General features: G+C 43.5%; 1 protein-coding gene across 1 annotated transcript in view; it reads left to right on the forward strand.

Annotated features, from left to right (window-relative positions):
• NEK6 (NIMA related kinase 6) overlaps positions 1-25,697 on the forward strand; it is a 126,200-nt gene that overhangs the window by 68,561 nt on the left and 31,942 nt on the right. The window contains exons 5-7 of the mRNA XM_051979620.1: positions 4,018-4,128; positions 19,586-19,694; positions 20,544-20,651. Of these exons, the coding sequence (XP_051835580.1) occupies positions 4,018-4,128; positions 19,586-19,694; positions 20,544-20,651 (328 nt within the window). The remainder of the gene's footprint in view (positions 1-4,017; positions 4,129-19,585; positions 19,695-20,543; positions 20,652-25,697) is intronic.

Genomic DNA, 25,697 nt, shown 5'->3' on the forward strand with positions numbered 1-25,697 from the left:
GGGAAGGACATGAAACTTAGACAGTTTGGTCCTTTGTGTAGGATCACATCCTAAAGGTTGTGGAGAGAAGTGCCAAAAAAAAGTCAGATTTGGGCTCCGTGTCTGAGGAAATAAGCACCAGCCCTCTTCTTCCCTCTCCCTCCCTCCCCGCCCCGCCCCCCCCCCCCCCAGTTGCTTTGTAAGGTAGTGAGCTCCCTGGTCTTTGAATGGAAACTAACTGATTGACTGTCTTGTTGGAGCTGGGACTCACGCTTAGACAAGGTTTAGACTCCATGCCCTTTGTGGCTCCTTCTAGCTCTCAGGTTCCACTATTTTAAATATTCTTTGACTCTGTTGCAGTGTTATAATCCACATCATGAAGGCAGAAAGCATCCCTCCTTCCTTGATTTATCTCGAGAGCACTGGCAGTCTGAGGATCCCATTCTCAAATTTCTTGTTTCTAAAAGGACCTTAGAAAAGATTCTTTTAGAATGTGATCCAACTCCTTCATTTTGACAGAGGGAAAAACTGAAAGCCAGAGAGATGGGGTGGCTCTCCTGAGATCTCACAGATCGTGATTAGCGAAATTTAGACTTCAAACCCAAAGCCTCAGCCTCTGAATCCAGTCTTCATTCCACTACACCATGTAGACTGTTTCAGTCTCTTTCCCAGTTAGAAGCAAAAAATACTATCAACATAAAACCAAACCATGTCTGGTCTCCATCCCTGCCTTATACATATGGATTTATTTTCTCTCCCCTCTTGGGTCCTGCATGCAGTGTGACAGGTGCTCTGAAATATTCTTTCCCAGAGAACATCAAAAATGTATGCTTGGCTCTGCTTAGGCCTGAGGGCAGGGTTTGGCTGCTCTTGGCTCTGAATAGAGCTTTAGATTTGAGATTGAGCCACTCTCTCCCCATCTTATTTATTTATTTTGCATTGTGGCTGAACTTAGATATTTGAATATTCAGTAGGATTTTGTTTTGTTTGGGGGTTTTGTTTTTTTTTAAACTCTTCCTCCCACACACACCTTTTCCTACCTCTTGCTACCTTGAGGACTTGCTTCTTGTTAATTGGCCAGAAGTTTGACAGAGCTCTCCTGGATAACCTGAGGCCAGGAGGGACAGAAGAAACTATATGACAATGAGAAAAAAAGGAAAGGGGGAAAAGGATCTGGCCTGGGGTTCTGAAAAATGGGGCTCTATGGTGGGTTCTACTTGACATCTTCTGCTCCCCCTCCCCCCACATCCCCCAGTTCTTGTTCTTGTCCTGGTCCTTGATTCTAAGCAAGCCACTGAGCCTCCTTTTTTCCTCTTCCATATGGTTAGTGGTGGTAATTAGACTATATGATATCTAAGGTCCTTTCCTATTCTGACATTCTGTGCTTCTTCCTCATGCTTTCTAAGATAGCAATAATAGTTTGGCATTTTGTAGAGTTTGTATAGCATTTCTATAGTTGTTGGTTTTGTTTGTTTGTTTGTTTGTTTTTTTAGCATTAAACAGAAAGCTTTTCTTACAATATCCTTTTGAAGGTGGTACACAATGTTAATTATCATCATCTCCATTTTAAAGATGAGGAAATTGAGTCTAGAGAGGCTGTGACCTGCCCAGAGCCAGACAGCCAATAAATGTGGGTCCTAGAAGTTGAATTGGATCTACTGATTCTGAGACCATTATGCTTTCTTTTATTTTGCACACCCTATTTCTTGACAGCCTTGTATTTTAAAAAAAAAATCACATATTTGGAATTGGAAGGCACCTCAGTTCTAGTTTAGTCCAATACCTTTATTTTACAGATAAAGGAACTGACAACTAGAGAGATTAAGTTACTTGTTGGGTCACAGAGATAGCAAGTGGTAGATAAGAGATTTGAACTGAGTCCCTCTCTTTCAAAAATCCTTCCCACCATATTATGCTGCAAATGACCCATGATGATATTTCTAAAATCCTTGCACTCATTTTTCTTCATATCGAGATAAATAAAATAGTGCTCAGTGCTCACATTGCTTTGCCATATTATAGTTTACAAAATGTTTTCTAAGAAGCAAACCTGTAAAGTTGGAAAGGCAAATATTAATTTTTCTCATTTTATAGATGAGGAAACTGAGGCTCAGAAGGTCATACAGCTTCCAGGAGACAAAACTTGAACTCTGGTCTAATGATTTTGAGTTCCATGTTTTTTCTAGTATTTCCTCCAAGCAGCCACAGCTCAGCCTGGGCTAAGAAGCCAGTTGGGTAAATCAGGTTGTGTTGCCAATTCACGGGGGATATCTTTGTTAATGCTGCCTATAGGGCATTTCTTTCAAATGTATATCGGTCCTTCTGTGAATGACACAACAAAATATGACAGATCTTTCTGGCGATGGAGAGAATTGGGCTGCTGGGGAGCTGAGCCAATCACGGAGAACAGGGGAAGTTCTCTGTGTCAACTCAGGAAGCCCCTTTTCATCGTGCTGGTCAGCATTTCAGAAAACTGGATGCAGGTGTGAGCCGGGCCCCTGAGAAGCCGGCGGGCAGAGTTGTTCAGGGGCTTGTTGGGGGACTGGGGAGGAGTTGGAGGGACCGGTGCCCATAGTTCTGTCAGTGGCAGCAGTAGGCTCTCGCTCTCCTTGCTGCCGGGAAGCTAATAACTTGTCAAATCAATACCTGCGACTCATCTCTCTCCTTAATTGATAGCTCCCACGCTGGTGTTAGTTACAGCTATATCTAAATAACCCAAGGACATTGAGGAGATGTAGGGGGATGGTCCCAGGCCAAAGAAATGTCAAGTTAAAGAAATGTTTTGTTTTGTTTTGTTTTGTTTTGTTTTTGTGGAAGGAGCATTCTCTTTCATATGGTAGATATGTTCCTGAAAAGTTTTATGTAAATTGAGTCCTATCTTCCTACTGACTGATTATTCCTGAGATGTATTACTGAATGATCTGTAATTGGAAGTGTGTCTTGGAATCTTAGAACTAGAAAGGGCCTTAAAACAGCATGTTAGAGCTGGAAGATCTTTAGATGTTAGAAGTTAGAATACAAAATGTCAGCTGGAAGAGGCCTTAGAGATTATGTAGTCTAACTCCTTCATTTCACAAATTAGGAAACTGAAGCAGCCGGAGTATAGTGGAAAAAGTCAAGAACTGAAGCATCTCATACAAAGTCAGTACCATTCAGTTCAACACATTTTTATTCCGTTCAAACTTACCTCAGTGAGACAAACATATTAAGTGACTGGAAAAGATAAAAAATTTTAAAATGAAATGGACCTGCCTTTATGGAATTTACAATCTCATGGATTATAATCTGTAACCAGGAATCTAGATCCTGGTTCAGGCTACCCTAGATAGAAACAGAATGTAATAGGAGGAAGATTGTTGTCCTGGAAGCCTCGTCTCTGCCATTTGTTAGCTTTCTTCCTTGGTCAAGTAGGGCATCTCTTTGGACCGTAGGTTCTTCATCCATGGCTGGTCTTTCTGACACGCTCTTTCAGCTTTCTCTGGTCCATGTGATGGAGTGCTGTAGCATAGCACCCACAACTCGGGCAGTCATCAGGAAAGGCTTTTCCAGGAAAAGCCTCCTAAGCAGAGCCTTGAAGGAAGGATTGAGAGACGGAGCGCAAAAATCACTCAGGCAGGGCCTGCTTGGCTGGAACACAAGAGCAGCCTCTGTGAAATAAGTCTGGGAAGCTAGTTTGGGTCACATCTGGAAGCCTTTGAATGCCACATTACACAGGCAAGAAGGAGCTGCTGAACATTCTTGAGCAGGACAAATGCATGGTCAGATCTGTGCCTTAAAAGGATGATTTTTGAGAACTCTGAGGAGAACGGATTGGAGAGAGGTAATCATTTAGCAAGTGATGATAGTTCAGGTGATGGATACTGAGGGCCTGAACTAGGGTCAAAAAGATGTCTGAACATCTACCTGAATTATAGAATTTTCAACCAGGACTCCAAGAGTCCCCAGATTTCACAGTCTCTGTCCTTTGATTCTGAAGTCTCAGACCCTGGTACCATGTGCCCCTCACCTTTTGCTGTTTTTTTATTTTTTTCTTTGCAGCAACTGAACCACCCAAATATCATTAAGTATTTGGACTCTTTCATTGAAGAGAGTGAGCTGAACATTGTCCTGGAGCTGGCTGATGCAGGTGACCTCTCTCAGATGATTAAGGTAAGCTCCCTCTACACTGATGCAAGATAGACACACAGTTATTACAGTCTCTCTCTTAAGTGTAATGGCATGATGTACCACGGTGGAGATTCAGGGGAGGAAGTTTCCCATAGTGTGTGCTGAGATGTCATGATTCAGGCAGCTCAAAAGGGCCAGAAATCTTAAGTTGATTTTGCAAAAATATACAAAAAACCCCAAGGGTATTCTCCCAGGGAAATGGGGTACTCATCCCAAGGGTCAGAAGATAGAGGGCCAGATTGAAGTCAATTCTGAGTCAGTATCAAAGAGATCCTCAAAAGTTGAGAAGCAGGCAAAACCCAGTTAAGAGTTCCTCACATTTCCCTGCTAGCCATAGCTCATGTAGACTTTCAGAGCTCCTGACCATGTTACTTTTTTGAACTTATCTTTGGTTATCCAGCCTTGGTCTTTGTTTTATAGGTGACCTAAAAACTCCTCATTTGTGAATGAGTTCCCTGGATTTGCCCTTCTGTCTCTCTCTAGACAACTAACTTAGGAAATCAGAATCTTTTGTATCTGTGTTATCAAAATGTTCTCCTTGAGAATTTCTTTACCTGCTTGGGCTAAATTCTTCTGACAAATTTAAGGCCATGGAATTCTACCTTGTCCTTTTTCTGAATCCTTTGAAATGGACTATTTTGGAATTTAGAGCATATAACCAGACATGTTTGACTTTTCTTTCCGCTCTCTCGCTGGAATGAGTATTCTTCCTTCAAAGGTTGCCAGCATTCCTCCTTCAACAATTAGCTCTTTTTTCATGACCAGGATCAAATCAGGCAGAAACTGTGGATCCACCATAGTAACGAAGATCCAAGGATGATGAGGGGGCCAAGACAGCTCCCGTGCCCACTTCCACAGAGATGATATTGAGGGTGTGAGGCACTTCCCTGGTGGGAACCGTATAACACTGCACATGAGTGTTTTTATTCCTCTGAGTTTGACTCTGCCCTGCCCTCTATCTTCCCTGAGCCCTCATCAGTAGGGTAGGGAGGCAAAAAGCTGTTGCCCTGGAGTGGGAGCTGGGTGTCTTGGCTGAGAGCCTCCCAGGTGCCAGTTTCCCAGAACCTTACCTTATAACTGTCTGGCCATGAGCATTTTAGATTAAAGAAAGTCTTCTCCTTCACTCTGTTAAAGTACTCCTTTGTCATTTAGCAGAGCTTGATGGTTGCAGGGGAGCATTTTTTGTTTTATGGCTTACAAGGCATGGGTGCTCGGAGATGCAGAGGGTAGGGGCTGTGAATGACCACACAAGTAGCTCAGCTGTGGCCCTGCCCTGGGTTAAGTGCCTCCCCAACCTGGGAGCAGTTTGGCTGACACCAAAAACTAACCCAGAGGCTTTCCCAGTGTTTGTAAGCTGAACTTCCCCTTTCATAATTCATAGCATAATGCAGATTCTCATGTAAGCCTAGAGTGAGAGTTCTTAGCTTGTTTTTAAAAAATATTTTGATGATTGTATTTCTATGCTATACATTTTAAAAGTTATTCTAGAAAAGGATTTATGGGATTCACCAGACTATTATGCCAAAAAGGTTAACCCTGGTATATGGAAAGAATTGAAGTGGTCTTAGAACAAAGCTCTGGGGAATAGGGAGCAAGAAATGGTTAATGATTAGTCAAAGGAAACTGAGGAGTTACAGCCAGACAGGTAGGAGGAGAATCAAGAAAGAGCAATGTCACAAAAATTCAGAAAAAAAGTATCTAAGAAGAGAAGGTGCTCAGTGGTATCATGATCTGGCAATTAAAAGATTGATAACTTTGAAGAGTTCGGTTGATGAAGTCAGAAGCAAAGGTAAAGGGTACAGAGTCAGGAGACAGTCGTTTCCTGAGTTCACATCTGGCCTCAGATTCTTACTGTGTATCCCTGTGTAACTCACTAAACCTTGCCTGCCTCATTTTCCTCATCTGTAAAATTATCTGGAGAAGGATTTGGCAAATCATGCCAGTATCTTTGCCAAGAAAATCCCAAGAGTCACTAAGGGTAGGACGTGACTGAAGAACAATTGAATAACAATGAAAGGGTTGAGAAGTAAACGAGAGAAGCAGAAATAAAGGCAGTAAATATAGGGGCTTTTCTAAGAGTTTAACTGTGGAAGAGGAGAGATATAGTAAGTGATGGTAGGTGATTTTTTTAAAGAGAGGGGGGATACCTAGGGATGTTTTAGGTAGTAATGAATACTCTCAAATAGATAGAGATAATGAAGATTAAAAAAGAGAGTGATGATTGAAGGGATAAACTGCTAGAAGGGACTAGAAAGGGATAGGACCAGTAGTACAAGTAGAGGAATTGACCTCATTTTTAATAAAAACAGCTTTTCATCAGGAACTAGAATGATGTCAAGTGTTGTGGCATAGAATAGGTGAGAGCTGGGAGATCAGGTAGAATGATTCTCTTTTCTCAGTATAATATGAGGTTTTGCTGAGAGAAAAGGACAGATGGCAAGGGATGTTTAAGGAGAGAAGGAAAGGTTTGGAATAGCCACTGTGGGCAGTGTGATAAGGTAGAAAGTCGGTGAAGAATAAAAGGATTACCTTACTTTGGTGAAGGCTCGGCCTTGTGGGGTCCTCTCAGCAGAGTTGGGGGCTTCCCCAGCACCATTCAGCAGCAGGCTCAGGAGAGATGAATGCTGGGGAAGGTCTGAGCATGGTACCGTGAAGGGCAGGGCTTTTGAGAGGAGAGAGTTATCTGTAAGGGGAAGCCAAGGGAAGCCAGATGATGGCCTAGGAGAGCTTGGAGGGGCAGAATGACTGGAAGCCACAGGGAGAACAAAGAAGAGTTTTAAGAGGAGATGTAGCGGAAGAAAAGGAATGAAAGGAGGTTACAGTCGGAGGAAGCGGAGAACCCGACTCCCGGAAGGACACTGATCCCCTTAGGGTTAGTGGGGAAGGAGGAGCTGGGGGGAGATTGCTGCCACTGCCTTGGGCTTTGAGTGGCTTCTCATGCTGGGGGCTCCATGACTCTGGGTAATTGTGTTATAATTATCAAGATAAAATTCTTGCTTATAGGGCTGAGAAGCTCTTTACCCTACTGAGACTTTGACCTGGATACTTCAGACCCCAAGTGCTTTCTACAGTAGTTGCCACATTGGAAGAATGGCTTCTGAATTATTCTTGTCATTCTGTCCTGCTGATTTATTTCAAACAACACAGGGAGATGTATATTCATCACTGCCATAGAGAGTTTCTCAACAGAGTTTAGAGAAGAGAAGGGTTCCCACATATATGATGAACTTTTTCAGATCAGTGTTGTCAAACTCAGATAGAAATGGATCCCTGAAGGCTTCATATTGATTTAGGAAACTTGAAATTTAACATTATCTCTGTTGTATTTATTTTGTTAAACATTTCCTAATTACATTTTAATCTAGTTCTCCTGCACTAGGAGTTTTTGAGGGCCTGTGAGCATCTGGTCCAGATGCTTCTGGTTTGCTGATGATACTGTGCTGATTTCATCAAACCCAGAATATTATAGGGACTCCTCAATAAAATATAACATTATGTAAAAGAGATCAACCTAATACAAAATTAACTAGATGGATGATGAATGCCTGTTGCCAGACTGTATGCTTCTGGATGAACAGTGTATTGAGTTAGTACATCAGCACATATATCTGTGATCTGGAAGAGATCCTGAGGATGGATAAATTGTCCCCAAAATTGACTATGAGGAAAGAGAGCTGGTTGGATGGTATTTAGGAAATTGTGCAGTGCTTTTAATGATCCCACAGTATTTCCTAATGCTAAGATCTTTTCTAAAAAAAATAATAAATTTGAGGGTATTTTTATTTCATATCACATTTACCAATGGATTTATCCTCCTTTCCTTCCTAGAAGGTTGTCTATTGTAGCAAAAGAATAAAAAAGAGAAAATGAACACAATTTAGCAAAACTAACCAATGTATTGATCAAGACTGATATTACCATTAGTATTTCGCACCCTTAGTTCACCACTCTATCCCTTTCCAAAAAAGTAGGAGGAGGTACCTATTCATGTCTCTTCTTTGGGGAAAACTTGGTCATTACAATTTCACAGCATTCAGTTTTGAATATTTTATTGTTCTTTCCATTTATAGATTTTTACTCATTGTTTATAATATTTCCCTTCGTCTGTTTACTTTGCATTGTATCAGTTCATGTAAGTTTTTTCATACATTTTTGTAATTATCATATTTACTATTTTATAGCAGAGTAATATTTCATTTCAATCACATATCAGAATTTGTTTAGCCATTCTACAAAGGTCACACAAAGATTTTTTCCCCAGTTGGCCACTTTTCTTCTTATCCTTGTTGAGATAATTTTATTCATGCAAAAACTTTTCAATTTCATGTAATTGAAATTATCTGCTTTATCTTTTGCAATGATTCTTATTCTTATTCCTTGTTTGGTTAGGAAGATTCCCTAAATATTAATTACATCCATTTTTCTTCTAAATTTTTAAGATATGATCTTTAATATTCGAGTTATATAGCCTTTTCAAATTTATATTTGTCTATGACATGAGTTGTTAATTTAAATCTAATTTTTGTCAACATTTTTTCAGGTTTTCTAGGAATGTTTTCCAAATTGAAAGGGTTTTTTTTTTATTTGTTTGTTTTGCATTTTATGTTAATCTCTTTTAATAGTCAGCTTTAAAGTTTTTTTATAATAAATTTTTCTTGGAAATGCTATATGGTTGCAAATTTTGGAAAACCTTGACCTCTGAGGAATCAAAGTTGTAAGTGACTCAAAGAGAAATGAAGAGACATATACCTCCTTATAGGGCATTCAATCTTCTTGTGTGTGTCTCTCCACTGGCTGTCTTCCTGCTTAGAATCCTCATCTGAACCTCCTAGAATACCTAATGTTCTTCAGGGCCCAAATTAGGTGCTACCATCTTAAAGCACATGAAGCCTCTCCTGATCTTTCCCTATTTCCCAGTGCCTTTTCTCCCTTCCAAATTACCTTATATCATATATAAGAAAATCCCAAAAATCTTGGTGTGGTTTTAAGCTATTAAAGCTGTAGCATTAATGTTAATATTAACAGTCCAGTGTTAATCCTTGGACTATAAATCACTGAAGGGATATTATCAAGAAAATGCATGAAATAAGCTGGCCACATGAATAGAGTATTGTACAAATAAAAGGAAATCCCCAAATAGCCTACTGATGTTGACAAGATATGAAAATAAATCCTAAAGCCAAAGTGTCAACCAGATAGGCTACATGTGGTCTACAGAGCTCCCAACAACCCAAACCAGATTAAAATGTAGTTCTTATCTGATTCTAATGTGTTGATGTATTAATAAAAAAAGAAATATAGAAACATATGTGGCTTCTAAGTCAATATGTGCCCTGCAGAGATTCTACAGTATGGTTCCGTACTTGAGTTTGACCCCATTTCCCTTGAAGGAAGTCTCCAGGATGTGAGGTGGATCCTCTGTAGCAGATCTGTAGCATGACGTGGACAAGCATCCCTCGGGATGAAAAGGCGCATTGGAGTGGTGCTCTGGACTGACGGAGGGCACACCCACGTCACAGACGCTAAGAGAGGGCCGGCAGCCCTAGGTTGTGGTACCTCTTCCTCTTCCCTGTGTGAGGGATGGACGTTGGCCTTGGGCATGGGACCCAGGGGCAGGATAAATTGAATCCGAATATCAGGGCTGGAAAGGGCCTTGGAGAATAGAATGCTAAAACAAAATATGTTAGCTTCGGAAGGACTTCATAATGCCTGATGTTACAGCAGAGGATGTAAGAGCTGGGAAGGATCTGGGAAAAGAAAGTTCGCAGTGGCAGGAATTGCGACAGAATGTTAGGACATAGAATATAAGCATTTAGAAAACCCAAAGAATACAGAATGTTAGACCTACAAAGGACTGTAATTTGACCTAGCCAGCTGGCTGTCGGGCCCTCACGAGGAGACTGGGGCCAGGGAGAAGGGCCAGTTAGAGGCAGAGCTGGGCTGGGACCCTGGTTCTCCACCACACAAGGCTTCCTCTTTTTTAAAGACCAGAAGAGGGAGGCAGGGAGGAAGAGGAGGTTTCCCTTCCCCGGTCAGGTGAAGGCTCCATGGCTCTCCCCCTGCATCTCCTCCCTTCCTATTGGGGCCCCAGCAGGACTGCGAAAGAGCAGGAGTCTCTGACCAGGGCTTCCCGACAGCTGGGGCTGGGCCACTCTCTGGGCCAGCTCTGCAGTCCCAGTCAGGCTGCCCTCCATCAGGAGCTAGAGACATTTTTTTCTTTAAGCTTACTGACTTTCTTCCCCACAGGGACCAGGGCATGCGAAAATGTTCACTGCTTTGCTCTTCTGTTATTTTGCTCGGAGGAATACTTGTATTGCGGAAAAGCAGCTTTAGTTGAACCATCATCACCTGCTTCTATATTTTCGTTGACATATTAATGCATTCTCAGAGATGTTAATCTTCAGACGCATCCCCGGTGAGAACAGATGTGGTATATCATGTTTGTTCGCACTTTCAGCCCGCTCTCTGCATTTTACCTGTTTCCCTCCATCATTATTCAATGATTATTATAAATGAACACTTTCGAAAAGTTCACCTCCCTGCTTTGGTCATGTACTAAATCATCATCATGTCACAGCAGTTTGTCTTTCTCAGTGTGTGCCTGATGTTGCCTGTTGTACTCCAGAGCACATCGTCCAGTCACTCATGTTCCCGAGCAGGGGCTGGGGCGTATTTATCTTTGTATCTTCCCCGGCGCAGTGCTCCACACTCCAAAGGCACTCAGTCAATGTTCGGTGAATGGTAGGACCTCGGGGTCGAGAGAGACCTCAGGACGTGGATGATTAGAGCAGGAAGGAACCTTAAAGTGTAGCATGTCAGCATCTAGAAAATGAATGCCAAAGCAAAAGAGACTGTAAAACAGGCCTTCAGCCGGGCGGGTGGCCCACAGCACCGCCCAAACAGACTAAAATATAGGTGGGAAATACTTAACAAGATAAATAAAAAGTACAATAAAACATAGGTAATAATACATTTTTAAACTGAGTCCATATGCAGCCTGCAGGAGCCTTACGCACAGGTCATTTGCCCCACCCTGTTTCTTTCTGAGAGTATCATCACTGTTGCAGAACATGGAATGTACAGGCTGTCAGAGCGAGAAGATGCTACAGAACAGAATATCAACACAAGCACAGAAGATTAGAATATTGCAGTGTTGTATGTGGCCTAGAGGGAAAATCCATGGGTTAGGGAAGAAGTTTGTGTGAGATTTTTAGTCACAAAGTTTTCCCCTAGTTAGCTAGCACACATCACTATCAGCAATAGATTACAAAGTCCTAACCGCTTCTCTGCCTCGACCATTGATTACAAAATTATATTACTATATAATAGTATATACTATTATAATACTATATAATTATATTTTGGTAAACTGAATTATTTCTCCTTCTGTGCTCACTCCTACTCCATATTTTCTCACCTGTAACTCTAAATCCTAAGTAGTTTTCCATTTCTATTCTCATTTTTCCTTCCTTCCTTTCTGTGAGGAAGCAGTAAACTTCCTTCTCTTAAAAGCTAAACTCTCTGAAGAAAGACTTATTGCCTGTGTAACCTTGGGAAGCCTCTTAACTTTCCTGGACCTCAAATTCCTTCTCTGTAAAATAAGGGTTTTAGACTTGGGGGTCTCTGACAGTCTTATCACTTCCCACTCATAATTACCCTGACTCATCTCCAGCATCTTGGATCTCTTTCTGTGTAAGTACTGTAACACCCCGCTCCCCAACCCCGGTAGGATGTAGAATTTCCAGAAACTGCTTTCTGTCTCCCGGGTCCAGCAGAGAGCTTACTCTAATTGAATCTCTTTTTTCCATCTTCTCTTTCATGGCTTATAAAACATGTTAAATATTACTTGACCCTCTTCCTCACTCTTGCTCTTATTGTCATAATTTCCTGTGCACCCTGAGAGGTCCTAAGTGAATATTCTACACCCGTGGCCCCCTTTACCTTACCTCTGCAGCGTCTGCTCCAGGACTGAAGTTGCTCTCCCCAAGGACACAAAGCCATGGATCGATGGGCCCAGCGGCTGTTCTCAGGCTTCTTCCCTGTGAACCACCTCCTGTTTCTAGATACTGTCTCCCCACCTCGGCTTCTACGACACTGCCCTTCTTAGAAAGAGCTTTACTAACCGTAGTACCATCATTGTTAATTATTGATGCCTTCCTTCCATTTCTCTGACTCTTCCTTCTCTCTCTTTTCCCTTTTGCTCACCCTCTAGATGTAAATAGACCGCCTCACTTCCAGTGCCCTACCCCGGTGTGTTGGGATTGATTCATGCTTTTCCCCAAGAAGATTGTCTGCTGAGGCAGCTTATGGTCTCCTGTAGCATCGCCTGCCTGTGCTCTCGTGAGCACCAGAGCCGAGAACCCTGACAGCAGCGACAGCTAGCTTCCTGAGCTTTCTGCCTGCCCTCTCTGTCTGTCTCCCCCTCCTTTAGGCCCCTCTCTCCGGCTCCCTGCACATCCTTGCTATTAGCTTACGCCAGTTCTCCGCTTCCCATAAGTAACTACATCTAACTCCTCTAGTCCCAACCCTGTGGGACACACATACCTCGAGATTCCGCTTCCCCCATACTGATTTCTCCGACATTTCACAATTTTCTTTCTTTAGCCCATCTCTTTGCCTCCTCCTCAAGAAGGCAGCATTCTGGGATAAAAGTCAAAGCTTGCCTTGCTCTGCTGCTTTTCTGTTACAAAGTCCTTTGCATATCATCTCTTTATTCTTACAACTGTCGATCCACAAGCACTTCTCAGGGGCTGCTACGTGCCAGGCACTGTGCTAAGTACTGCAGAAGCGAGGCTATTATTAAAGATTAGGATGAGAATTTTTGTCCGAGGAGCTTGTGGGGGATGCTGGGGAGGGAGCTGTGTGTGCACACAAGCACACATGTAGGAATATGTACAAAGTAAGTGCCAGGACATTTGGGAAGGCTGATGGAGACCCCGGAGGAGAACCGAAGCTCCCGGGAGGCGGCTGAGAGGTTCCAGGAAGGGGAGCAGCCTGGCTAAAGGCGTGGCGTTAGCAGCGGGGGTGTTGTGTGTGAGCCACAGCAAGAAGGGCTGATAGCTGGATGGGAGGGAGGTTAGGAAGGCAGAAAGGAGCCTCGTGGTGCCAGACAGGAGAGTTCCTATTTGTGTTTGCTGTCTGAGGAGCCACTGCGGTTTGAGTAAGAGAGGGTCATCGTCAGGTCTCTGCCCTAGGAAAATCACGGTGACAGGGACGGGAAGCTACTGTGGAAGAGGCTGAGGGCCTGAACAAGGGTGTTTCTTGTGTACTATTTTCCCTCCAAATATGTCTTGAATTGTGTTTTTGACCATAGCAACTTTTGACATGGAGGGGCTTTGATTTGAGCAAAGATTACCCATTACGAAAGCTTCACCCCCGAGATCCTCAAAGTATTTCATAAAGATCATCTCCTTCCTTGGTCAAGGTTCCTCATTCCTCTCCAGATACCCAAGTTAGATGTACCCAAACCAGAACTGGGGCAGGGTGACCTGAGGCTTTTCCCGGTGTGGCAGTAAATGTAGAGTGCACTCCCACAATGGGTCCTCTTCTGACAAGGAGAGCTGGGAGTGACCAGTGGAAAGAGGCCTGGTGACCTGGTGTTGAGGGTGTGGCAGAAGCCCCAGCCAGTGAGAGCCACGTCCAGCCCAGCCCAGAAGTGGACAGAGTTCTAGGCTCAGCCATAGGTGGTCCCTTCAGGACTCTTGTCATGGCTTAGGCTCCAAGTGACAAGATTAAGATGGGAGAGGTGGGCATGGGAGCTGCCCCCCTCCGATTCCCCGCCACACTGGGAAAGGCCCCGGTCCTTCCTTCTCTAGGAAGAGGCTGGTGAGCCGCCTTCTCTGGAGCAGATGAGTTCACAGGAAAGTACTAAACCTGTTCAGCCGCTGGTCCTAGGTAATGACCCTGCCTCCAGCCTGAAGGATCAGGGAGTGCCTGTAGGAGAAAAAGAATGGCATTTTCTTAGACCATATTTCAGCCACTTTGTCCAAGAAATGTTTATGCAATTCTAAATATCTAGGTATATACAATAGGTATGTAAACGAAACATTTACAATAATAAATCACAAAGAAATTTATTTTAAAACAATTCTTTGACATACATATAATTTTACCATTTATTATAGAGGAAAGCAAATTTGAGATGGATGTGCTTATTTTTATGTGAAGAATTAAATCTTGGCAGAATATTTGATACAATAGGACAGAGAATATTCAAAAACCTTTTACTGCTGGCAGATTTTTCATGAGTCCCACATTTCCTTATAGGACCCCGTTTGAGGTCACACACCCCCACGTTAAGAAGTTTTACTGTAAGAGATGAATAAGATTTCCCTTGTGACCTTGGGCAAGACTCCTTCCTTGGTGGGCCAGAGTGAATGATCCCTATGTCCCTTACAGATCTTATGTTTTATCATGATACATTGAGGGTTTTAGAAGTGGTTTGGATGGTGGGTTGTTTCAGTCTCTCTTTTAATCCCCCTCCCCAAAGCATCTGTTTGCTGCAGGAGTTACTGCTCCATCCTTACCCTTGAGTAAGTAAATGTTTCTCCAATGTCATATATGAAGCAAGAACTGTATTTTTCTTGATAAGATAAGAACTGTATTATCAAGAAAAAAATTTAAAATGTGATGTTAACAGATGAGGTGTTTCCTCTCCTTGGAGGCGGCGCACTGTAGCTTATTTTTGTTCTGTGTGGTCCTAGGATCTGCCCCTGGGACCAATGTCTGTCCCTCTCTCTCTTAAAAGACTTCCAGATTTCTCCTAAGCATCGCTTGAGGGGTTATTCCGGGCTGCAGATCCCTAGTCACGGCTCTGCATCTCTCCTGGTGCAGCAGGGAAGCTGCATCCCCATGCTGCTTGCCCTTCTCATTTCTCTAACCCAGCACAAGGCCGGCAGAAACCTGCAGATCTTGTGCAGAAAGAGTGGGGCTGACGGAGCCAGGCAGCTCCACCGGGCCAGGGCTTCGGTGCCGACGTTATTTACGAGTGACTGTAAAGGAGTACCGTAGCTATGCGGTGGTGCAGGAATCCACTGGAGAGTTTGGGGCTTCCTGGTAAATGTCAGGCAAGGCTTATTGGACATGACATTTAGAAAATTACCACTTGCAGTCTAGGATCTCCTTTCTTAAATACTTTAATGAGAATTATACCAATATTATGGCATAAATAACACTTTCCATCTCCCCTTTCAGTCTGGCTGTATCTGTGTCTCCATTTGGGGCTTAGAGCACTCTCTGTCAGATTTGCACCAAGGGCCTAGGATCCCTAACTGGGTGGCCCGTCCAGAAGGACCACGATGTAGTAGTTTTTAGAGTGAGTTGGTTTTAGAGTGAGCTCTTGTTGGCATTTAGATTTTGTGACTTATTAGTATGATCATTTCCTTTTCCTGTTCCTCAGTTTCCTTATCTGGAGGTTGAATTGGGTGACTTGTGTGTAAATTCTCTTAATTGCAAATTCTATGATCCACAGTAGCTAAGATAAAGAAAATGGACTTTCTAGGGTCCCTCCCCAGATCTTTTATTTTTGTTGTTACTACTATTGTTTGTCAAAATTTCATTAGTGCCCTTTAAAAATGGGAGAGAGGGAAAGGATTTTGAACTCAAAAGTTTTACAAAAATGAATGTTAAAAGTGTCTTTGCATGTAATTGGAAAAAATAAAATACTACTAAAAAACTAAAACAAATACCCCAATTACTTCCTCATCTAGCGCTGTCTCACATATAGCCTTTCCTTGTAACAACAGAAAAAAACAACAGACAATGAAACAAAACCTATTGACAAAATGTCTGCATCTTATAGTGGATACAACATTCTACTTTTTTGGGGGTTATCATTTATGATATTTTGGTATTTGGCAGACCATGCTGCCAATGAAAAGATCATTGCCTTGGGAATACAAAGTGTCAGAGCTGGAAGAGGCTCAGTAGAAGTTTTTCTAGTGGATAGAGCACCAGACCTAGAGTCAGGAAGACCTTTGTTCAAATGTGGCCTTAAGCATTTACATCTGCGAAACCCTGGGCAAGTCACTTAATCCTGTTTACCTCAGTTTCCTCATCTGTAGAATGAGCTGGAAAAGGAAATGGCAAATCACTGCAATATCTTTGCTGAGAAACCCCAAGTGGCGTCACAGAGAGTTGGACACAACTGAACAACAGCAACAGCTTACATCGAGGTCAGAACTCCTCTGTGCCTTCCACCTCCAATTCTAGTTCTGCCCTTTGAAGGCGAGCAGAACAAGTCCAGTCTCCCATCAGAAACATCTCTTAGGGTCACAAGATTATAGGGTCACAAGTGGGGGGGCTGCCCTCCAAGGCCTCTTGACTAACCCCTTGTTTTCCAGCTGAGGAGAGTAGAGCCAAAGAAGAGGTTAGAATGACTCGCTTAGTCATGCGACTAGGTGGGAACACAAGATCTGGACCCAGAGTTCTTAACTCTAGAACCATCTTTCTACCACCCTATGCCTCCTCTTCCTCCATAGAATAAAAGGCAGGGATTGTGTCTCCATGAGTCCTTGTTTTTCCAGGCTAGCCATTTTCTCTTCTGTCAGTGATCTTTAACTCTAGCAGGTTTACATTGATCCCTTAACATTGGCTAAGTATCATCCTGGCCTCCAGTTGCTTCCCCATCCTCATCTCCCACCTCCTCTGGTTCTCTGAAGTCTTGGGGCTTTCAGTGTGTCTCCCAGGCCGTTTACCCATTGTCATTTGTTTTTGTTTCACCAGAACACAAAGCTGTGATCTGAATAAGACAGTGTATGATAAGTGCCCCCTTTCTTCCCTCGCTGTCTTGTGGAGGTGACCTTGGGCTCTTGAAAGTTCTACCAGTGGAGCGGAGACTCCAGCAGGTCTTAGCAAGCTGAAACAGCATGCATAAGCACCACATTTTTGGTGCCCGCTGTCTCAAGCAGTACAAAGACTACGGTGCTAGAAGGCTGGCTGCTGGCTGGATTTTTTTCAGCCACAGTGACTCGTGGAACCAGGTTTCACAACAAGGATTTTTAACCTTTTTTTGCATCACGGACCCCTTTGGTGGTAGACTAGTGAAACCTAGAGACTTGGAGTCATCTTTTTAAATGAGTAAAATAAAATATATAGGCTTGCAAAGGAAACCATATTGTGATATAGTTACAAAAATTGTTTAAAAAAAAAACAAGTTCATGAACCCCAAGCTAAGAGCCTCTAAGTCTCTGGAGGGTTGAGATCTGCCATGGGAAAGGGAGTAGGGCTAGCTATGCAGGCTGAACCCACAGATCATGGAGTAGAGTAGATTGAGGGGTTAATTCAGAGAATTAAGTGGAGAATACTAGAAATGTTCCAGACAAAGCATTAAGAGGGACTCAAGGAAGGGAGAGATCGTTTCCAGAGGGAAAGGCCATTAGGAAAGTCTTCTTGGAGAAGGTGACCTTCTAGCTGGTCCTTGAAGGGGGGGGGGGGGAGATTTCAGCAGCCAGAATTGGTCTGAACATCTATTGAATCAGATAACAAGCCTGGCAGTGACATCGTTCGTGAAACTCAGGCCAGAGGCAGGCAGTTGGCATCCGTACAGAACTGGAAAAAGGAGAGATTGAAGCCTCTGTTGACACTGCATGAGCTATGGCTGCCCAGTTCCTGCACACACTGTTCCTTGGTGAACTTCTGCCAGTGGGGTCCCAGTTTACAGTTTGAGGTTTATAAGCGGCTTCCTGCCAGGGCTGGCTGGTGCCTGCGAATGCCACATATCCCGCTACCAGTCTCAGGCACTTCCCTGGCAGCCGTCCCCGTCGGAGAGGGCCAGCCCCGCATTCCAGGGCGTCCGAAGGGCCTTGGCCAGGCAGCCCAGGCAGTTCTGTTTGGTTTTCTCTTAATCCCCAAGCTGTTGAAATTCAGGGTGCTTGCTGTTGCTTTATAAGTTAGGACAATCTTAGAGTCGTGGCAAGTTAGATCAGGAAGAGCTCTGAGAACGTCACCTGGGAGAGCTGGAAGGGACCTTGCGAATCGCCTCATTTGAATCCACATTTTGCAGATGAGGAAGCTGACCCAGGGAGGAGAAGTTACTCCTGAGGGTCACAGAGCTTATAAAGGGCCACAACAAAGCCTGCCTGATATCTTGTCAGCGTTCTTTCCATTGTACCGAGCTTCCTAGTCTTTGATGCCTTTGGAAAAAAGTGTTTGATGGCAGTGGAGGGATGGAGAATCTTGAACTTGTTAAATGACCATTCAATTAGAATGTTAGAATATTAGAAAGTTAGAAAAGAATATTGTCAGAAAACCTATCTATCTATCTATTTATATACTTTTTTTTCTTTTCCCCCAAACTCCATTTATTACTTAAGGGAAGATATCCTCAACATTTGTTGTTTTGAGGCATTAAATATGTTTCACAAGGTAATTAAGGAGATTAATGCTAATTATAATTGGTGTCCATTCAAGAATGTCAAACCTATTTAAGTATGTTTTTCGTAATGGTTGTTAATTAGTGAATTGTAGGAGGCTTACACCACACAGAAGGAGTAGAATGGTAATGACCGGGCAGAGCTGGCTTTTCCTATAGTTGATAGGGAAAGAACAGTTATCAGCAGGTAACCTGAATAGTTAAAAAAAAAAAAAAAAAAAAGCAAAACAAAAATCTCCAGCACTCATATGCTGCTTTACAGTGTACAACATGTTCTCATGATTTGCCTCATATAATTAAAAAAAAAATGAGGGTTTGAATCCTTGTCCGGCCGGTGACTGACCATGTCACACTGTGGGCCTCTGTGGGGATTAGCTCATTTCAGAGCTCCTGTCAGGCTTTTACGTCACATGATGTAAAAGAATATGAAAGAATTATCCACTGTACAAATGAGGGAACTAGAGGTAGGAGAGGTTAAGATTCTGGGCCTACCCAAGATCATACTGATATTAAGTGGTCTTTTGACTGTAAATTCAGTGTTCTTTTCCACTGCACCTGAAAAATTTGGGGGAGGGTGGGATTGGTCATATTTTTTCCTAATTGTATACATCTCTCATTTTCCCTTCCTTGTGTTCTCCTCCCCACCCTTTGCTTCTCTTGTCTCTCCACCTTCCTCTCTTCTCCCTGCCCTTCTTCCTTCTCACTTCAACACCTACTTCTCTTTCCTACCTTCTGCTCCTCCCTTCTTTACACCTTCATTTCCATCCTTCTCTCTCGGGCCTTTCCTCTTTTCCTCTTCCCCTTCCCCTTTCTCTTTCTTCTTCTATCTCTCACTTGTTTCTTGCTTATTTGTTTCTCTTATTCTTATCTCTCTCCCCTCTCTCCTGCCTCCCTCCTCCTTTGCCCCTTTTTGCTCTCTCCCTCCCTCGTTTCCCCTGCCTCTCTTTTTCTCCCTCTTCTTTCCGCTTGTCTTTCTTTGTCCTCCCTGCCCCTTCCCCCTTCTCCTCCCCATCCCCCTCGTCTTCCCCTCTGTCCTCCTCCCGTTGGGTGTCGCTTTTTCTTCCACAGTTTTTTAAAAAGCAGAAACGGTTAATCCCCGAGAGGACGGTCTGGAAGTACTTTGTGCAGTTGTGCAGCGCCGTGGAGCACATGCACTCCCGCAGGGTGATGCACAGAGGTAACATTAATCCGCTCTCTCTTTTCACTGAATAATAATATAATGTTCCAATTAGTAAGTGGCTACATTCAAAAACAATTATGCTGATGTGCAGCCAACGCATGTTTGGAGAGACGGCGGCACTGGCGAGATGGATTTCTCCTGGTTTTTTTTGCTTCCTTGTTAGAGTCAGTCCAGAGTGAGGGGAGCATTATGAAGAAGAGCTGCTTTGTATTCTAGACACTGGTATTAAGTCAAGTGTCAAACCTGCCATTAGCAGAGTGTCAGAAGTGGAAGGCTGCAGCTCGGGGTGCGGCGAGCTCCCGGCATCGGCTGCATTGTGTTCTTGTGGTGTGCTGAGGGGCGGGTGGTGGGATTTCTGGGTTCCCCCACAGGGTTTCCCACAGTTTGCCGGCCTTCCTGGACTCCTTAGAATCGGGCAGAACCTTAGGGCTCAGGAAGTTCCACAGAGCCAGAGGAGCCTTAGAACTTAATGCATTAGAGCAGGTGAGATGACAGGCCCAGTCTCTAGCAGGCTCCTCAGAGGACGCTTGGTCTCTCCCCCATATTTACAAATGAGGAAACTGAGACCAGGGATTAAGGCAGTCAGGCTGTAGTCACGGCCTCCGACTCCAGAGCAAGGGCTCCCTAGGACTTTGCCCCATGGGGCCCAACCTGTTACTCTACAGGCCAGGGGAGGGGGGCCGGCAAAATAAAGTGACTGGGCCTGGGCCCGCTGGCAAGTCAGTGACAGAGCCGGTCGGGGTCTCCTGCTTCCCGCCCAGGGCTTTCCACGGCTCCGCCGGCCTTGGCTGCTCTGGGGGGTTCCGGTAAATCTGAGTTTGACTTGTAGCTTTCTTTCCCTCCCAGACATAAAGCCTGCCAACGTGTTCATAACGGCCACGGGGGTGGTGAAGCTGGGAGACCTCGGGCTGGGCCGCTTCTTCAGCTCCAAGACCACGGCAGCACACTCCTTAGGTAAGTGCCTGCCTTCCCAGAGGTCAGTGAGACTTGGAATTAGGGAGTCTTACCCTCTATTTTCTTTTATTTTAAAGCTGGTACGAGTAAGCCTTTCTTTAAGAAAGGCTTCCCCAATTCTTCTTCCTCCCCTTCTCTCTTTTTTTCCTCTCCTCTCCCTTCCCTTCTTTTCCTCTCCCCTTCCCCTCTTCCTTTCCTCTCCTCCCCTTCTCTTTTCACTCCTTTCCCTTAACCCTCCCTCTCCTCCTCTCTTAAATACTTAAATACCAAGACTAGAGATGCCGATAGGACCCATTATAAAGACATTTCTGCCCAAGTTTGTCTTGGAGTAGGTAATACAAGAAAGCTGGAGAGCCCTGAATTCTCCTGTGCTTCTTGTTTCTTGGTACTTTCCAGCAGCTGCTGTAAGGACTTGACCTTTCTTCAGGTTTTTGTAAAAGTCAAATGTGCTTGAAGCTTGTGCCTTCTGGGCTTTTTAAGCCATAAAATTGCTGGAAGAACAGAATCTTATGAAACGTGGAACTTAAAACTATTAGAGCTGGAATGGACCTGGATACGATCTGTTCCAGTACTCCCATTTTACAGTTGAGAAAACCTAAGGCCCAGTGAGGGGAAGTGACTTGTCCATTTTAGCCAAGCTGTGATGAGAAATACTAGACAGTGTTACTATTGCTATTACTTATATTAAAATTTTCACCGAAATGTTATGAGGAAAAGGGAAATTGTGAATTACAGAAAAGTTCTTCCATTCTACTTTCTCTCCCCAACCTCTTAAAAATGTTTTTGGGCCCAATTCATTTCTGTCTCACCCCAAACTTACAAGCTGGTCTGTCTCTCATGTTCCGACACCTTTGTGCAAGTGACACACATTGAGTGTAAACAGAATGATAATATGGGAGCGTCTTTTGGTTCACGCGAAGGAGCTCTCTGAAAAATATGATTTTTTCATGTAAACTGTTAGTGTGCATTATTCATATAGCTCCAGATGGCTGTAAGACTTGTAGCGGATAGCATATGATTTGGTGAAATTTATTAATTCTGGTGATCAAACAGTGGTAGCTGTTTAAAGTGCTTTAAAAAAACCAACTGTGTCATACCCCTCTGATTCAGAACATTTGAATACTAGGAAGCTGGCTTTGCTCTCAGTCACTATTGAGTTGGTTATTATCTTGTTCAGGAATGATACTAACCTTGACTATTATGGCTCAAGTAATATTGGGCTGTTCAAGTTGGGGGGGAGGTCTCAAGAGAGAATGTTTGTTTCATCCAATTTATTCCTTCTCCCTTTTCTATTCATGGTGAAGTCTAAGTGTAAGTCACATTCCCTGTGCTATTCTGATATTTATGTTGCGGCTCAAAAAATCTTAAGAATATTAGAACATAAAGTTTGACAGTTGGAAGAAACATTGGAATCCAGAATGTTAGAGCTGGAAGGGACCTTAGAGAATATCATATTAGAAATGGAAAAGCTCTTTGAACATAGTGATAAGGTTTCGGTTTGGCATCAAAACCTTGATTCAAATCCTAGGCCTGGTTCTGCTCTTTGCTAATCTTGGATAAGTTGCTTAAGCACTCTGAGCCTCAGCTTACTTATCTGTAAAATGAAGATGTTGGAGGAGATTCTGAATCATCTGATTCTCTGAATATTGGAACATAATGTAGCACTGCAGAGAACTTTAGAATAGAATCTTAGAACTTCTCTTCAGACATTCATTTCCTTTCTTCTGGACTATTGTAGTAGCTTTATAAATAGTCTCCTTTTATTCACTTCAATCCATCCCACACAGTAGGATGCAGGTCTTAAAATGCAGGTCTGAGATGTCTGCCTTCTGCTCAAGAAGTCTCAATGACTCCCTGTTCCCTTAAGGATAAAATGCAAGCCCCTCTGATAGTTAAAGCCTCTCACATTCTGGCTAACTTACTAGACTGATAACAAATTATTCCCCCTTCACACACTCCATGCTCTAGCCAAATAGGCTATTCTTCCTATATGATGTTTCATCCTTTCCCATCTTTCTCCACACCTTTGAACAGACTAACTGTCCTCTGTGTCTAGCATGTATTCTTTTCCCATTTGTGAGTCTTGGAAACCTTGATTCCTTTCATGTTCCACATGAGTCCTTCTCTGAATTGTTTCTATTCCATTCCCCTTTCCAATTTTTTATTTGGCATATGTCCTGTCCAGGGTGTATCCAGAGTCTTAAATGGACAGTTCTAAGCTGTTCACACAACTTTATTTACTTTTCTGTGATCACATATCTCCTCAGTAGAATTTAAGCTTCCAAAAGGGTTTTTGTATTTGTATCACCAGTGCCTGATGTGCATGGGCGTATAGTACATTTTCGTACTTTTTTGATTGATACTTTAATACATTTTTGATTGATAAATCATCTAGTCCTATTTCTTTATTTTATAGATGTGGAAACTCAGGTCCAAAGAGTTGTTAGTTGCTCACCCTCACAAAATGAGTCAGTGATAGTGCTGGGGCTCAAACTCAGACATCCTGACACGCTGCGAGCCAAGAGCTCGTCCTACTACACAGCCCCATGATTGCTTTTCCCTTGATTCCACTCAGGCATAGAACTCTGCTTTTAGAACATTAGTTGCAATACCTTAAAAATATATGAACACACATGCACATAGGTGTGTGCACACATATTCATACATGGAAGGTGGAACTTTGCTTTGTATCCTGTGATCACATCAAGGGTAGGAGAGGTATGGGGAAGAGAGACAAAATGGAAGAAACTGAGAGAAACCAATTTTTTCTCCTGAGCAGCTAAGATATCCCTAGTTTTATCTTGTCAGATTTGAGCCTTCTTTCACTACTGCACACACATGCACACACACACATACACACACACACACGCACCCATCAGAGCCAGTTAAGATCACATCATTAGGAACGGGCAGAAACATGATCTTTTCCAATAATATGATTTTATCTAGTTTGGCTGCTGCACTTATTATAATAATAAGAATAAATTGGGACTTAGAAATGGACTCTGTCTAAGCATACAATCCTTATCCTTGGACTAATTGAAGATTCCTATGTAGTTATCAGGAGAGCACCACTTTGTGAACCCCTGTCCCTTTTCCAAATGCAGATAAAAACTATTTTGAACATGAGCAAAATGGGAACAGGTTGGAGTGAAAGATGATTTGAATTTGAACTGAAGAGTCCAAGTTCTGCCTTAGTCTTAGTCCTTTGTTGTATGGCCTAGGGGCAAGTCCAGGAGCCTCAGTTTACTGCTGTGCGGAGAAGAGATAACAATACACAACTCTGTCTCTTGAGATTTTAAGGATCAAACAGGGTCAGCATTTTAAAATCCCAAAGCTTCATGTGAATGTCAGTTCATATTTTTATTACTAAATTTCTAGCTGAAGGATGGAAGGGGAAAAAAAAAGAAACTCTCTGCTCATTACAAACCAAAATAATGAACCAGTTCTTCAATTCCCAACTTTTTAAAGTCATTGAATTAGTTGTCATTCAATCTGCAGGCCTGAGTTCTAATCTCTGCCTTTGGCATTAACTTGTTGCATGACCTCAAGTAAATTGCTTTATTTATTTGAGTCTCATTTTCCTCATCTATAAAATGAAGAATTTGCATCAACTCAGCTCGAAGTTATGTTAACCTTTGCAGAGCTCTCTCGAGCTGGGAGGGACCCTGGAGATCTAGTCTAACTGACCCTTCCTTTTATAGGCAAAAAACTGAGTCTTGGGTGAAGTGATGTGTTTGTGTTCTGTATTCTGTCCCCCAACCTTCCTTGTTCCAAGGATTTGCTTTCTGCTTTAACTAGTTTTGATTCTTTGATTCTGTTTCTAGCTTCGTTGGGACTGGGGGGATAATTCTGCATCTGCTTAAATACACATTCCCCCATTTTAAGGTAGACCTACTATGTGTTGTAGTAGTGTGGAGCAGCATTGCCATAGCAACTCAGCTGATCTCTGATCTCTAAAGGGACTGACCCATGAATTGAACATGGGACTTATGCAGATACATTCTTCTGTTTCCCTTCTCCCCCAGCCCTGCCTCCCTTAGATTTCGTGTTTGCTCCCATCAGCCTGGCATAAAAGGGCATTAGGCAGTACTACAGCCAGTGTGACAGGTGTACTACCCGGCGGTGGCAGCGCGGCTGCCTTCGTGTCAGGGACCGCAGCCATAATTAGAGCAAGGAACAGAATAAGCGTCAGACGAATTACCAGGCAGCAGATCATATTTGTCAGGCAGGATTGCATACAGGAAAAAATAAGTGACAGAACACGCGGGGGTAATGAAAGAGAAATGAAGGATTTGCCCGTACACAGCTCACAAGATCCAAGCGTGTGTCTCGCTTGGAGCAAGAGCAGCCGGTTGCTGCAAGGCAGTCCACGTCTGGAGGGAGGGGAGGCGGGACCCACTTACGCCAATACTGATGGACAGAGAGCCCTGTCAAGGGGAGGAGTGGGCACTCACCACCTGCCAAAGGAGAGCAGCAGCCGTGCCGAAGCCATTGGGGGAATGGTATCATGCAGGAGAGTGAGGGGGAGGACATCATCCCTGGGCTGCAAGGGTTTGAAAGGCTGTCATGAGAAGAGAGATTAGATTTGTTCTCCTTGGCCCCAGAGGGCAGAGCTAAGGGGAGGGGAGACGGCCCCAGGGAAGGCGCTTCCAGCTCGCTGTGAGGGAGGACGGCTGTGGGAGGCAGTGGGACTGCTGGGAAGGGGGCTCCTTCCTCACTGTGTGATCCTCCAGGGGCCTTCGTGGAGTGAAGGGTTTGCATTAGATGATTTTTAAGGATCCCTCTTTGCTCTAAATCATAATTCTGGTGATTAGTGCTGTCCAACATGGGATGGGCTACCTTGGGAGCTCCTTATTCTTAGAGGTCTTTGAGCACCCGGACAGACCCTTGCAGGGGCTATGGCAGAAGCGGTGGAATTGAGTGGTGGGCTACACTTTGTGACCTCTGCTCCCAAACCAGCTGACCACCTGTCCAACCCTGAGATTCCATAAAGTTCAAACCAAAAATGTCAACCCGGTAAAGGTGTCAATCTTTGCAAGATGG

This window comes from Antechinus flavipes, chromosome 2 (genome assembly GCF_016432865.1).
Source record: "Antechinus flavipes isolate AdamAnt ecotype Samford, QLD, Australia chromosome 2, AdamAnt_v2, whole genome shotgun sequence".
Lineage (NCBI taxonomy): Eukaryota > Metazoa > Chordata > Mammalia > Dasyuromorphia > Dasyuridae > Antechinus > Antechinus flavipes.